This window comes from Ictalurus punctatus, chromosome 17 (genome assembly GCF_001660625.3).
Source record: "Ictalurus punctatus breed USDA103 chromosome 17, Coco_2.0, whole genome shotgun sequence".
Classification (NCBI taxonomy): Eukaryota; Metazoa; Chordata; class Actinopteri; order Siluriformes; family Ictaluridae; genus Ictalurus; species Ictalurus punctatus.
This window is the reverse complement of record NC_030432.2, coordinates 12,282,451-12,297,041: the sequence shown is the minus strand read 5'-3', so window position 1 is coordinate 12,297,041 and position 14,591 is coordinate 12,282,451. Positions and strand designations below refer to the sequence as shown.

General features: G+C 38.9%; 1 protein-coding gene and 1 long non-coding RNA gene across 2 annotated transcripts; one reads left to right on the top strand and one right to left on the bottom strand.

The window, feature by feature from the left end:
• Positions 1 to 786: 786 nt before the first annotated feature.
• LOC108277742 (uncharacterized) lies at positions 787 to 3,551 on the bottom strand. Its single transcript, XR_008398231.1, has 3 exons — positions 3,416 to 3,551; positions 1,153 to 1,341; positions 787 to 1,069 (listed from the first exon to the last, which is right to left on the bottom strand). It is a non-coding gene; the product is annotated as an uncharacterized LOC108277742 (long non-coding RNA).
• tbx2b (T-box transcription factor 2b) lies at positions 3,516 to 12,030 on the top strand. Its single transcript, XM_017490621.3, has 7 exons — positions 3,516 to 5,087; positions 5,977 to 6,244; positions 7,119 to 7,265; positions 8,334 to 8,410; positions 8,573 to 8,745; positions 9,475 to 10,079; positions 10,533 to 12,030. Exons 1-7 carry the CDS (start codon positions 4,726 to 4,728, stop codon positions 10,968 to 10,970), a joined length of 2,070 nt encoding a protein of 689 aa, XP_017346110.1. The 5' UTR covers positions 3,516 to 4,725; the 3' UTR covers positions 10,971 to 12,030.
• Positions 12,031 to 14,591: the final 2,561 nt, after the last annotated feature.

Below are 14,591 nucleotides of genomic sequence, written 5' to 3'. Positions count from 1 at the left end.
GAGGAGAGGAGAGGAGAGCAGAGGAGAGGAGAGCAGAGAAGAGGAGAGGAGAGGAGAGGAGAGGAGAGGAGAGGAGGAGTTGGCGCTGCTAGCTGGTGGGATCCCTGTGACAAGGGGAAATATGAGGGACTTTGACAGGTCTTAAACGGTCTGGCGCCAATGCCTCAGTCTAGCGGCTAAATTTAGCAAGAGAGATGATGCAGAGGTTCAGTCAGAGATGGCGAAAAGATTAAAGGAAGGGGCAATCATGTAAAAGTGAAAAAGAAAGACAGAAAAGAGTCCATTTAATAGACCTGTAAGCTAGCGTGCGTGCATTCTACTGAGAACATTTAGTATGACGTGTAAAAAAACAAAAACCACTGTGTGTGTCTGTGTGTGTGTGTGTGTGTGTGTGTGTGTGTGTGTGTGTGTGTGTGAATATATATATATAATATATATAAATATCTATATAGATATAGGGGTGTGTGTGTGTGCGTGTGTTAGTAAAACATGACTTCACTACTAAAGCAAAATGTATTGTAGTATAGTGTATTAACATACAGCTGGTTTTAGTCAATTTAGTAGAGAATCCGGATTTTACTGATAACGTCATCGGCTGTACAAGAAAAGCGCTTCTTAAGGAGTTAGGCTGTGAAACCAGTCATATAGACCTGAAGATCAGAATCCAAGAAGTTACTGCTGGGTCTATAATATTATATGCTAATACAATATTAATATGTCGTGTTTTTATTTATAGAATTAAACACAAACAGTGGATTCAAAAGCACAGAGCCTGACACGAGCAAATAATGCGTAACATGATTTATTGAGTAACTACAACGCTGGTGAAAGCACTGTTCACTTCACTATCTTCTTTTCCAGCCTTTCCACCTCGTCATTCCACCTCTTATTTACCGCTACTTCAGCCCGTAATTCAGACATATAATGGTGTCTCTAACGGCGCGGATTCGACTGTTAGCAGCGGATCTGCAAAGTTTCCAGCATGAACAACTCTGAAGTCATGTGTGATAATGGCTCAGCGCTTGATTACATTCTCGTCGTGTTGGATGTGTGAGTGTGGATCGAGGCCCTAGGAAAAATAAATCGGGACGTAATTGCAGTGACTCTGATGATGTGATTAGTTCCTTAAGTATATACATGGAAAACCATTACCGTTCCCATGTGTGCTTAATCTCCTTCCACTTGAAATCGTCATGTGTCGCAGTTTAAAGCCCACAGATCAAACATAGACTATTGATCAGGGCGAGTCAGCGGCTCCCTTTAGCCTATAAACACTTCAGCAGAAAGGAGCGCTTACAGGCCCTAATGAACAGATCACTGCACTGCCGCCAAATCCAACGACTGTATGATAAAAGAGAGAGAGAGAGAGAGAGAGAGAGAGAGAGAGAGAGAGAGAGAGAGAGAGAGAGAGAGAGAGAGAGATGCTTCTGTATCATGTGGTTAGACTTAAACAACTAAGATCAATATAGTGTGAATTAGCCTACAGCCTATGAATTAGCCTTTCTTGTTTCATTTACAATTTATTGAAAATTGTAGAAAGAAAAAATAAGTAGAAATATGCGCTAAATCTCTGTGTGTAAATGATTGAAAGTTGGTCTAATTGTTGTCTTAAATTTCAGTATGTTCACATTTTAATATTAACGGACAAGGTGCAATCACACATTAGCCTACAGTTTCACCAGCATAAAAATCGTTTCTTTGTTTCCATCATTTTTATTCTGATTGTTATATCTCATCTAGCCTATGCCAATTTATTTTAAATACAGTACATACTTATCCCTTACTATTATTATTCCACGTAGCTCAAATGTCCATTTTGTATTTTTGTTGTTTCATAAAAGTACAAAAAGTTTAACCTAAATAGTTGTGTTTTTTTGTTTGTTTGGTTTTTTGTTTTTGTTTTTTAATTTAAGGCTAGGTAAATAGGCTATTAAAATATTCAGATATTGTATGTTTGTCGTCACCACTAGATAGATTCATCTTTATCTAAGTGCATGTAGTACACGTTTTGCTAAGCATGCAGAACGCTCACATTTTATTTATAGGTTATTATTACATCTTTTTTTCACATTGCTCAATCCAGCTCAAGGTTTATGTCGCCATTCGTTCGGGACCCAAAATGCTGCATTTCAGCAACAAGTATCTCTGAGACTCTTTGTGAGACACTTAACTCCGCTTTGATGAACATTATTAAATATTCAAATGTAATAATAAATTAGTGTGCTTTCTTTTCCCGTTGCTTTCGCAAATCGTAAATATATTTATTTATGTTGCATCTCAAACAGTAATCCATTGAATATGAAATAAATAATCTCTCGCATGAATAAATCTATTCGTTTCTGCTGACAATCAAACTTTGTGTAGTGTTTTTTTTTTATTATTTACTCTTGTCAAGTGTCTCATTTTTTATTATGAATTTTTATATAGATTTTATCTAATACACCGATTTAACGTTACTACATACCTAATAATCTGTAAACAAATGTTCTATCCGCATTACATGTTGCAGTCTTTAGATTAGAGTTCATTTGCATGCATAACACACTGTCTCTCTCTCTCTCTCTGTGTGTGTGTGTGTGTGTGTGTGTGTGTGTGTGTGTGTGTGTGTGTGTGTGTGTGTGTGTGTGTGTGTGTGTGTGTGTGTGTGTGTGTGTGTGTGTGTGTGTGTGTGTCGCTAATAACTGGGCCACTAAAGAGTTAACTGGAAGCACTAGTAACTGGTTGCCGCACTCTTTCACACGTTTTAGCGGCGGAGCTGCTGAGGAAGAGAGAACAGACCTTGTTTGGGATATCTGACGTTGGGGTTGTTTTGGAAAATACTTGCTGTTAACTGATGACTCACTCATTAAAAAAGTTTTATCAGTAATAAACAGCATTGACATTTTGAACAGAAAAGCACACACCATGCTGCTGAACATTTTAAGATCGATATGCCAATGGACATTTCTTATTGCTGTCCATCAGCCGACTGGCGCCAAGCGACTGTACAACACACCGTATCCAATGAAATCCCCTGTCCACTAGCGCACTGCTTCCTAACGATATAGTGCCCTTTGCAACGAACATCTTCACTCAAGGTTTTGTTTTTAGTATTATTCCCTAAGGTTGAAAATACATGTTAAATATTTAAAAGAGGTCTTTTACTCATTTCGATTTATTTGTCCCCAAAATGCTTTTTTAAAAAAAAATTATTTTAAAAATAGTTACTTATTTTAATAACTATAGGACCATAAATTAAGTGCTTAGCTTGAAACAAGGATTAATTCGAGCACATATAAAATTGTACCTAGCTGTGCTGTTAGTATGTGCTGTAGATATGCTGATGTGCTGAAATCTCCCATCAATACAAGCTGCTCGGCATGTCATTCAGTGATATGAATCAGATTAGCAGGTTCAACAAGAAGAAGCCACTCACCAAACTTATCTTTACACTGTCTTCATATTCCTTCCGTTCGTCTTGTCTTTGTATTGCATAAAGGCTTGTGTTTTCCAGTGACCCGGGCTGCATTTAAAGTGCCAGTGTCCGCTTTATAAGTCGCCTCCTCTCTCGCCAGGTTAGTGATGAGATCAAATAGATATTATAATAATAAACACATCAAACGGGTCGTTTCCTATTTTACCTGTGCGACTACATCAATTAATAGCCTACGGATCAAGCTGGGTTTTTTTTTTTATTCTGTAGCATTTTATTGGTCTTGTTTTGGGATCGCAAACAGACTAGATTAGTTTAGCTCTAACGCCCAAATAATTGTACATGTTTGTAAACACGTGCGCCCGATGGGAAATGTGCTTTCCTCCGATGGAAGCAGTAGGCTACATGTTAGTCAATCACTAGAGTCGCGTTATTTTAGTATTTAGCACCCATTTTATTGATTAGGTTGAATACTAGAGAGCGCATCAATTAACCTCAGTAATCGTAATTCCTGGACTCCGGTGCATCGGAAGTGAATTTGGTGGCTCTGACAAGGCTGGCATCGTCTCGTCGTGATTATAAAGCGAGAAGCTAATCGACTTGGTGTGTCCGTGCAGCGGCTGAGGAATGAGCGCTGACCCGCCCGGCTCCGACGTGTGGGAGGGAGTTCCCCTGCTTTTCTGTCATTGGTTAATATTTTATTCTGTTGACATGTTTTCTTGCTGCTAATGCTTCCGACACCTTCTTGTCCACCCCCTCTCCTTGGGCCTGGCCGGAGCTGTCAAAACCACGCCTATGGAGGCTCACAATTGGTCCGAAAAGCGTAAAATCAGCAATCAAGGGGGCTTGGTTCATTAGTACTGGGAGCTGAGCAGGAAGGACGTGTGAGATAGTTACAGTTGTGCAGTGGACAGGGAAGGAGCTAAGCCGCTTCACCTCCGCTTCTCTCCTAGAATATGATCGTGCAGATGGCCATCTGCGTCGAGAGAGTGAGCTTATTTTTATGAGAACGGCGCGCGCAGAAAACAAATATCTTCTTTCAAAGTGTCGTTGCGCTCACTTTGACCGGTAATAACACGAGACTTGGTGAAATCAGCAGCTAGAGGGAAACTGAAGTGCTTGTTCCCTGTAGCTTCTCTGCCACCGCTCGTTTTTGAGCGACAATACAGAAACTTTGCACTGTAGTCGAAGATTACCTCAACGCCTTTCTCTCTTTAGACTGTTACGACGGCATTTTCCTGCTGGATAAGCGCCGATTTGAAAGGAAAAACATCACTTAAATATCACATTTTTCAGCGATTTTGGATGCACCGATGAGAGATCCAGTTTTTTCAGGCAGTGCCATGGCTTACCACCCTTTCCACGCTCACCGGCCCACCGACTTCCCCATGTCAGCGTTCCTGGCGGCCGCTCAGCCCTCCTTCTTCCCGGCTCTAGCGCTGCCGCCCGCCGCTCTCACTAAGCCGCTGACGGAGCACAGTCTGGCCGGAGCCGCCGAGGCTGCGCTCCATCCGGCGCTCAGTCACCACCATCAGGCCGCTCATCTGCGCAGCCTCAAAAGTCTCGAGCCGGAGGAAGAGGTAGAAGATGATCCAAAAGTCACACTGGAAGCCAAGGATCTATGGGACCAATTCCACAAATTAGGAACAGAGATGGTTATTACTAAATCTGGCAGGTAATAACCCACTTTGCAGTTAAATCTGTTATCCTAAATGTTCACCATCTACTTTAACCGTATTGCATGTATTACGATTTTCTTGTCGTTTGCCTAAGCGACCAGACCTAGTTTGTGTTTGTGCGTCCTCACTGACCAATTTTAAATGTATAAATATTATCCGTAAAACTGATTTGATTAGGCGTTCAGAATATATATAAAAAAATTAATGTAACTGCACACATTAATGTTTTTGTCTTTGTGTCTAAATATAGACCTAGACACACAATGTCGAATTTAAATAGTCTTTTCCAGTATGTATATAAATACGGATTCTGGAAGGTTTAGTGACCGACATTTTGTTGTCCGTATATGTACGTGTTGTCAGACAGTTAAATATAGGCTACTTGTCTCATTTTTTATAGCCCATATTTATTAACAGAAATTACTTGTACAAATAACGTAAAAAATTTAATCATTAGCTCTGTAACGGAAAATTTAGCTTTAAAATGCAGACCCTGTTTTGGGAGAAAATGTTAAAACAAACAAACAATATATAGGCGCGCATATATATATATATATATATATATATATATATATATATATATATATATATATATATATATATATATATATATATATATATAAATGCATGTGTGTGTGTATGTATGTGTATATATATATATATATATATATATATATATATATATATATATATATATATATATATATGCATGCATGTATTACATGTAGCTCAGCGCCCTTTTGATAATATAAACTGCCATATATTTGATTGATTATTTGATTTTCTTTACTCATTAAATGTATAAATGTATGGTGGGACTTATGTGAATCAAAATATGTCTATAGATTAAAATTCTTAATAAGCAATCGGGTTTACTTTTTTCAGGAGAATGTTTCCTCCCTTTAAAGTCCGAATAAACGGACTTGACAAAAAAGCCAAATATATTCTGTTGATGGATATTGTGGCCGCTGATGACTGCCGCTATAAGTTCCATAACTCGCGCTGGATGGTGGCGGGGAAGGCCGACCCGGAGATGCCCAAGCGCATGTACATCCACCCGGATAGTCCAGCCACAGGAGAGCAGTGGATGGCAAAACCTGTCGCTTTCCATAAGCTCAAACTGACAAACAACATTTCAGACAAGCATGGATTTGTAAGTTACCTTCTACTGCATGGTACAATTCTATTCCAAGCAGATGGTTGATTAGGCCTGTTTGTTGGCCAAAAGCGGTTTAGGAGATTGACAGACGTTTTACAAATATATGACGCTTTTGGCCCTTTATTTAAAGAAATATTTCAGCAGTATTTCCGTTTTCTTCTGCGAGTACCCTAATGTAACATAGGTGTGCTCACAGTCTTGCATTTAGGATAATGTCCCAAATAGCCTTATTGTAACAAATTGGTTCCCTTTACATGCTACACTCAAATAAATTATTATTTACTTTCGTGTTGTGAATAATGACGCTGTTAAGCAGTCTGAGTGCTTTATCATGCTGAGTTTTTTCCCCATGGTAATTCAAAATATGGAGAGTGACAAATCAGACAAAGAAAATGGGACAGGTTAAGGCTGTGTTTTTCTTGGCCGTACTTATGAAGGCCCAGGGCTCCAGGAGTAGTGTTGAAAAGTTTAATTTAAAAAAGGTGGCTTATGCAAAGGTTGACAGTAATATTCTCTACCTTAGTCGAACCTAACCTGCGGCCTAACCTTTACAACCATTTGATACCTGTAAAGTCAAATAGGAAATCTTGTGTTTTTTCCTTATATATTCTTTTTCTTTTTGCGGTTAAGCTACTTTGACATGCTTTTATATGCCATGTTTTTGCCTTTATTTAGGCTTGAATAGACTCACTGATAGAGCCATAGACTGAAACATTTTCAAATAGGTTAAATTTGAAACCAGTTAAAACTGATACAATTATTGACAGCTTTCGGAGATTTTTTGCAACGGTTAATTGGTTTATTCAACACTGGCCCATTGTGAGATTTACAATTTTATCTTACGACTCCATTTCTGTCTTGTTCTCAGACTATACTGAATTCAATGCATAAATACCAGCCTAGGTTCCATATTGTGAGGGCCAACGATATTCTGAAGCTTCCCTACAGCACTTTCAGGACATATGTGTTTCCCGAGACGGAATTCATTGCTGTCACTGCCTATCAAAACGACAAGGTATGTAGCCCAAGTACATTAAATACAACCTATTATTTTTAAATGACAATATATATAACGTAAGGCATAGTTAAAATATGTGTCACGTTCAGGAGCAGTCGTTTCAGTCAACGTTTGCTTTTACTAGGCAAATAGCTGCTCTTGTGTCTCTTCAAATATGTTAAATGTTGATACAACTGACTGAAACAGGATTATGCCAGGCAAGCCACAGCTAGCCACCTATAGTCTATAGTTCTTCGCAATGCACTGATTCCGCATATGCTTTCATAATGTTTTTTTCTCTAATAAAAGCACGAATTTAAAATGTTCATATTTGCTATAGTGGACGGTTAACCTGTACACAGCCATTTTCTACAGGTTAGTGCGACCTCAGAACAGATATTAATTGCCCTGTGGTGTTGGGGGCCGGGGGGTGGGGGTGGGGGGGCTTGTTGGGCTTGTTGGCCACCGTAAAGTTTATGGCATAGAGTCCCAATCGATTAGCAGGCACTTAAGCTCGCCAGTGAGTCTGGGAGCTGAACACTTGAAATTTGTGCAATCAGAGTGGGTCAGTCTCTAATCCTTCAGGAAACACCAACGCAAATGCACCATGCTTTTACTTCTGTAAAATCCTACCTAATTCATACCCTTATCGCTTGACTACGAAATATAGTCATTATTTATTTATTTTTACATTTTTGTTATACAAACGCATTAATTATTTATAGCATCGTTATTTCCCCTTTCCTGTTGGTGGTAGCTTACAGTAGGCCAGTCCTGTGTACTATGTAGCTAGAGACGAATGAATATTTACACATGAAATGTTCTCGAGGGGCTTTTCAATATAACTAAGCCTTCTATAAATATTTGTTAATGTTATAAATTTAGGCGTATGTATATATATTTTTGAAATTATTTTAGCAAGGGTAGTCGCAAAGAAAGGCATGTATTTCCACTGCGGTGTTGCATCCTGTATATAACAAAAAATTATATAATAATAATTATAAATTAAAATAATACCTCTAATTATTATTATTCATTTATTTATTTATTTATTTATTTATTTATGTATTTATTTATTTTTCTCAGATTACACAGTTAAAGATTGATAATAATCCCTTTGCAAAAGGCTTCAGAGACACGGGAAATGGAAGGAGGGAGAAAAGGTAAGTGCAAATCTCTTGTAAAACTACATTTAGTAATATATAATACTGCCTACTTGTATTTTAGTTTTCTGTTTAAGTCGTCCACTTTTTCCAGTAAGAAATGTCTATTTTGGCTGGATTTTAATCTCCCTTTTCTACTCTTCCGGTATTTTTTGGCCCTAGGAAGCAGTTAACTCTGCCCTCGTTACACATGTATGAGGTTGGACAGTGTAAAGTGGATCGGGAAGGGGCAGACTCAGACGCGTCCTCAGGCGAACATGCCGCAGCCAAGGACTCAGTTCATTCCCCTCTCGGACCTGCATCCAGTCCTCTCACGTTCACCAGAGCCAATAGAGGTAGAGTCTCAGTTTGACTTACTGGACTTTGTGTAGTCAGACTAAGAGGGGAAACATTTCTACTGGAATTTATCAGACGACTAAGGCTGTGTTTCTGCGGCTGAGAACACCTGCAGTGAAGAATAACTGTCTCTGCAAGCGGATTTAGGCTCTATAGGCGTTAGGTTCCGACTAAGTGAATCCAATTAGAATGCCCTCATCGAGTAGATTTAGTTGGTAGATTGGAAATCAACATTTAATCTTAATTAAAGACTTATTTTAACACATTACTATGTACGCAGAAAAAAAAGGTGAATGAGTCATTAGCCAACCTGTGAGCTGCTGGAAAATTACAATTGTTTTCGCTGAAAAATTATTTCTTGTGTTATACAATGGTCTCTGCATTTTTATTTTTATTTATTTATTTATTTTTAATTTATTTATTTTGGGGGATAATATAGTTTTATATAGTCTATATACAGCTCGGCGACCCGGTCATTAGATTAAACTGCAGGGTTATGCTAAAATGTATAGGTTATAAGTGGAATGTACAGGATATAGATTTAAATTGCGCCGAGTTCATGCTAGCATGATAAATAAACAGGTTATTCTACGCTACTTATTTCTACACTACTAAACCAGGCATGAAACATATCTTGGTTTATTTACCGCTGCTGTTTGATAGAACTGAAATTATTACTGAGCAATAAAACCACTGCTCTTCTGTAATGACACTTTTTCCCCTCGTAGAGGATAAAGCTTGCACCGACAGTGAGCATGAAGCTGAGCATCAAGAAGATCTCTGTGGAGAATCGAGCAGTCCTAAACCACCATCTCCATTCAGCCCCAGAAGTGAGGAGCGGTCGAGAGAGAGAGCAAACACGGAGAAGAAGGAGGACTATTCGGATTCAAGAAAGCAAAACGAGTCCGTATTTAGCCTAGGCAACCTCGATAAAGACAAACTGGAGAACAAGCACAGAAAAGACACTACAGAGTCGTCTAAGAAGGACGTGGACAATGGGGGTCTTAGCGGAAGTAAAGAGAGTTTCTCGCCCCTTATGGTCCAGACCGAGAGTCCATCACATTTCGGAGCAGGACATCTGCAGAGTCTAGCTCTCTCTGGCCTGCACAGTCAACAGTTCTTTAACCCTCTGAACACCGGACAGCCTCTGCTCTTTCACCCAGGACAGTTCGCGATGGGCCCTGGAGCATTTTCTGCTATGGGTATGGGACATCTATTGGCTTCAGTATCAGGAACAAGCGGTTTGGACAATGGCAGCCTTTCGGCACAGGGAGCCGGAAGTAGCCCTAATCCATTTCCCTTTCACCTGTCTCAGCACATGCTAGCCTCTCAGGTAAGACTTTCTACGACTATTCAGTGTAACAGCATCGGTGGACTAACGTGCACCATGTTTGTAAGGAAACTGGCGACAAGTGAAAGAACGAGTAACACATTTATACTATTTTGTCCATAATCTTGTGAGCTGTGAATAATCTGTTTCGATCCTCTGGCCATGCTGTCAATCAAACGAATAAATGTTACTCAAAAAAGCTTCATCAAAGATAAACAAACGTCCGTGATATTTTTTTTAAAAAGTGATTCATCAAGGCCTACATATTTTACTAAGATTTTATCAGCACTGTATCATTTAAATATAGGCTTGAAGCCAGAAAACTCATCACTCAACCCTCATTCTGAGTCAGTCTAGGCATGTCTCTCAGTTGCGTAATTGTTGCTTACGATTTTTAAAATGTATTATTGTTTTTTGTTTGTTTGTTTGTTTTGTTTTTTGTTTTTTTTAATCCAGGGTATCCCCATGCCTCCATTCGGTGGTCTGTTCCCCTACCCGTACACGTACATGGCTGCAGCAGCTGCCGCGGCTTCTGCGCTCCCCACCAGCAGCTCTTCCTCTTCTCTCTCCCGGAACCCGTTCCTGAACAGCTCACGGCCGCGGCTACGCTTCAGCCCCTATCAGCTTCCAGTGGCTATTCCTCAAAGCACAAACCTGCTCACCACCGGATTGCCAGGCGGCCTGAATCCTTCATCAGAGTCCTCGAAATCAGGCAGCAGGGAGGCCAGTCCTGTGCCCGATCAACACAACCATAAAGCCGCGTCCTCTCAGAGAAACGGCTCCCCAAAAGCCACACTGAAGGAGTCCATCAATGAACTGCAGAACATCCAGAGGCTAGTGAGCGGCCTGGAAAGCCAAAGGGAGGCATCATCACCCAGAAACTCTCCCAAATGAGCCAGGATCAACAAACCTATCCAGGGCATGACTTGAACTGGCAGAGGATGTTATCATCAAGTGTCTATCCGAAGGATGTTCGTATACTTTTTTTTTTTTTAACCCATGGATGATCGCAGTGGCAATAGCAAACAAGAAGGAGAAAATAATTAGCAAAATAATTCGTTGAATAAGAATTGGTGCTCTCGTGTTGGAAACTTGAACAGATCTTTAAAAATGCTGCGAAGACAATCTACTATCACTTATAACCTAACGGACTTCATGGAAAACGTGATGAAAAAAGTTACACCAATCCAGGAATGAAAATAAATTGGAAAGGCCAGTTTTGCAGAATGTTGTTAGAAAATGTCACTGCAGAACGATGGATATGGATCAAACGACACTTACAAACTGTAAACTCAAACTGTAAATCAATCAAGCTACATCCAAATAATAAGTGTATTTTAAAAAGGGATTGCAATGAGTCAGTGGACTGTTTGTGATAATCTGGCGGACAGTTGTGCGTGACCTATTTAATGTAATTAAAAACAAATTCTGTAAATAACTATAAGGATCCAAGAATATGCAAATCGGTATTAATTTATTTACAGCTGTACATTTGCGTGTATATACTATTTAGAGTTTAACTCTGTGTTTTTTTTTCTTCTTCATTTTACATGAACTGTAATACTGTAAATGAAAGCTCCTTCATAGCGCTTGTTGGATTGAAGCAGATCATTTCTATCTGTGATGCAACGCTGTTTAATCTGCCTGTGACACGTTAACAGAAGCGTGTGTCTTTGAATACAGTAGTTAGTTGAAGAACACTTGGGACTACCGTCTAAAACCGCACACTGCTATACTAAATAGTATTCCAAGATGGCATACTATTTAATATGCTGGTTTTTGAGAGGGCCTCAGGAGATTCACTCCAATACACGAGACTTAAATTCGTTTTCATGGACTGGATTAGAGCCCACATATGCTTTAGGAAAATGAACTTGTCGCGTTTGCTGGTTGTTCGGATTTTTTGTTGTTGGGATTCTCTCACAGTTTCAATAAAAAAAACGCGTTGAATTAATTTTGTTGTTTGCGGAGCAATTTTTTAAGAGTTTTTAAACCTTATCACATATGCGTGACCTAAACAAATGTATTTGATGTATGGGGTTTTGACAATCTACCGACTTGGCCAACTATTAGACGAGTGAATTCTGAGATTACGTAAGGATCTCTTTGACGCTAGGTCAAAGTAATAATAAAATGCAGAGCAAGTTGTTTTGTCTTACTTGGGTAAGGCTTTTTAGTTCACTAATGACACAATCCAACTAAAACAAAAACTCACACTGCTAGCAATTATCAAATATCACGCATCCTTAATAATCCTTAGAATCATTTTTGATTCTGAGTTAAGGTAGAAAAATACAAAGGTCTAATGCTAAGGTTATAAATAGGCTATGTGAAGAGATTTCTGGATTTCATCTTGAATTGAGTATTTTCTAATACATTTACACATTTATTGGAAGTCACCCGTAGAACCTGTGCTGTAGACGTACACAAATCTCACGTTCCCCAATTATCTATGAATAATAAACCGCAGCCTACTGCGCCCTCTGGCGGCCACATTCTTATTATTTATAATTACACATTTATATTAGAAGAATCATTAAACAACAACAACAACAATAACAACAATAATAACAACAATTATATTAATAATAACAACAATAATAATAACGCCTGTTGTATTTTGGCCCCCCAGGAGAGAATGAAGTCAGTGAGGATAGTGGGATGAATGAGGATGGCCTCTAGGCTGCAGACAGGCCTTTGTGCTGTATGTTTGCTCTGGCGCCTGTCGCCTGGCTGCTGGCCGACGTGTTTCACACACCCGCTCCGAAAGCACCGCGACCTACACTTCCAGCTCCTAATTAGGGATTATTCTCGTGCTTCTTTCCTTTCTCTTTCTCAGAACCACAAACCCTCGTTTGTATTAATGGGCCATTGTTAAACACTGTTCTCTTCAATTAACAGAGCAAGCAACTCGACTTTACTATTTGTCCAAACGAATCAGTCAATGACTGCTCAATAACACTGGGCTTGTGCAAAACCTGGCAATTTACACAATGCAGACCTATACAACAAGATATATTTCTCCCCTCCCCTCCTCATAGAAGACAACATAAGCATTCATAACGTGTAGTTTCTCGCACTATCAGTTCTTTATCTGCAGACTGAAACTGAACACTGAGTAGTCTGAAAACCTATATAACCACTGAGGGGTAAAGATGACTTCTTGCTGATATCACTCCGTTTTGTAAAATCCCACTGGATTCTTTCAGCTGTGTTAGCTGCTCTTATAAATCAGTGTACTGTACGCAACACATAATTAAATGCAACCTTGACGTAGCCATTGACATTCATTGTTCAGGGTTAGGATTGTGTTCATAATATTAGAATTAATAATAATGAAAAGAATAATATAAGAATTCAAGATGACATCCAAAAATCTTTTCACACAGCCTATTTATGACCTTAGCATTAGATCTTTGTATTTTTCTATATATAATATTTAATACATACAAGTTTATAACTTATCATCAGATGAAGTGATTATTATTTGGGCTCTGTAGCCTAATAACGGGCCTTTTTATGAGACAACACGACAGAAGAACAATTAATCGATCCTGAATGTAGGCTTATATCACTTTAATGGCAAGCTAAATTAGTATCGCGTTTGGAGTAAGGGAGATTTGATCTTTGGTCATTTCCGCTAAACATTAGCTGCTAATAATCATTCTAGTTTACGGTACAAAGCAGAAATCCTCTGGGTTAAATGAACACATTCAATTGTGTCCAGCAGGAATTTAATAAACATTTTTATAATTTTCTATGATTTTGCTGTAGAAACAACACGAAAGCCCAAAAGCGACTTAGACTAAAAGAAAAGAGAAAATAGCCTAGGCCTGGTGTAGACATGTGTACTGCCTGCAGACACGGCTCTATCATGGCCTAATTGAGGAAGCCTAATTAGCAGTTATTAATAAATATTAATTTAGACCTGAAACAAACCAACGTTGCGCCAGAATTACCGAGCCTAAATAGAAGTAGAAGAATTTCTTACAATATATGTGGAGAAAGTGAGGTAGGCATGACTACTGTTGCATTTAAATCATGGGTTTGTTATAGTGTTTTAAATGGAAAGATCCACCCAAAAGTCTCTCGCAGTCAGTCACAGAAATACCTTAAAGGATAAATCAGTGAAAAGAAATTACAGATACATGCTCATCGCCTGCCTAGACAGCTTTCTCATCTCTAATAGAGCTCTAGTATATAACAACTGTATATTACCACTTTTACACCGACACGTGTGTGTTTAAATTCAGACAAAACTCAAATACTCAGTTCTGACGCAAGCAAATTAAACACCGACAATTTTCATCTAATGCACTAAACTGTCCCAAGTATGTGCCAAACACAGCAGCACACTCTTTGCTACGAATATGAATCTTTGCAGTTTACATTTCAAGGGCCATACTTTTAAAGTTAAACACTGCTGTTAGCAGTGTTAGTTAGTCTGTAGCTATCTGTTGGTTCTTAGTTGTGTCTCACTGAAGAAAAATGTTCAGGACTGATCCAAAAAGCAGG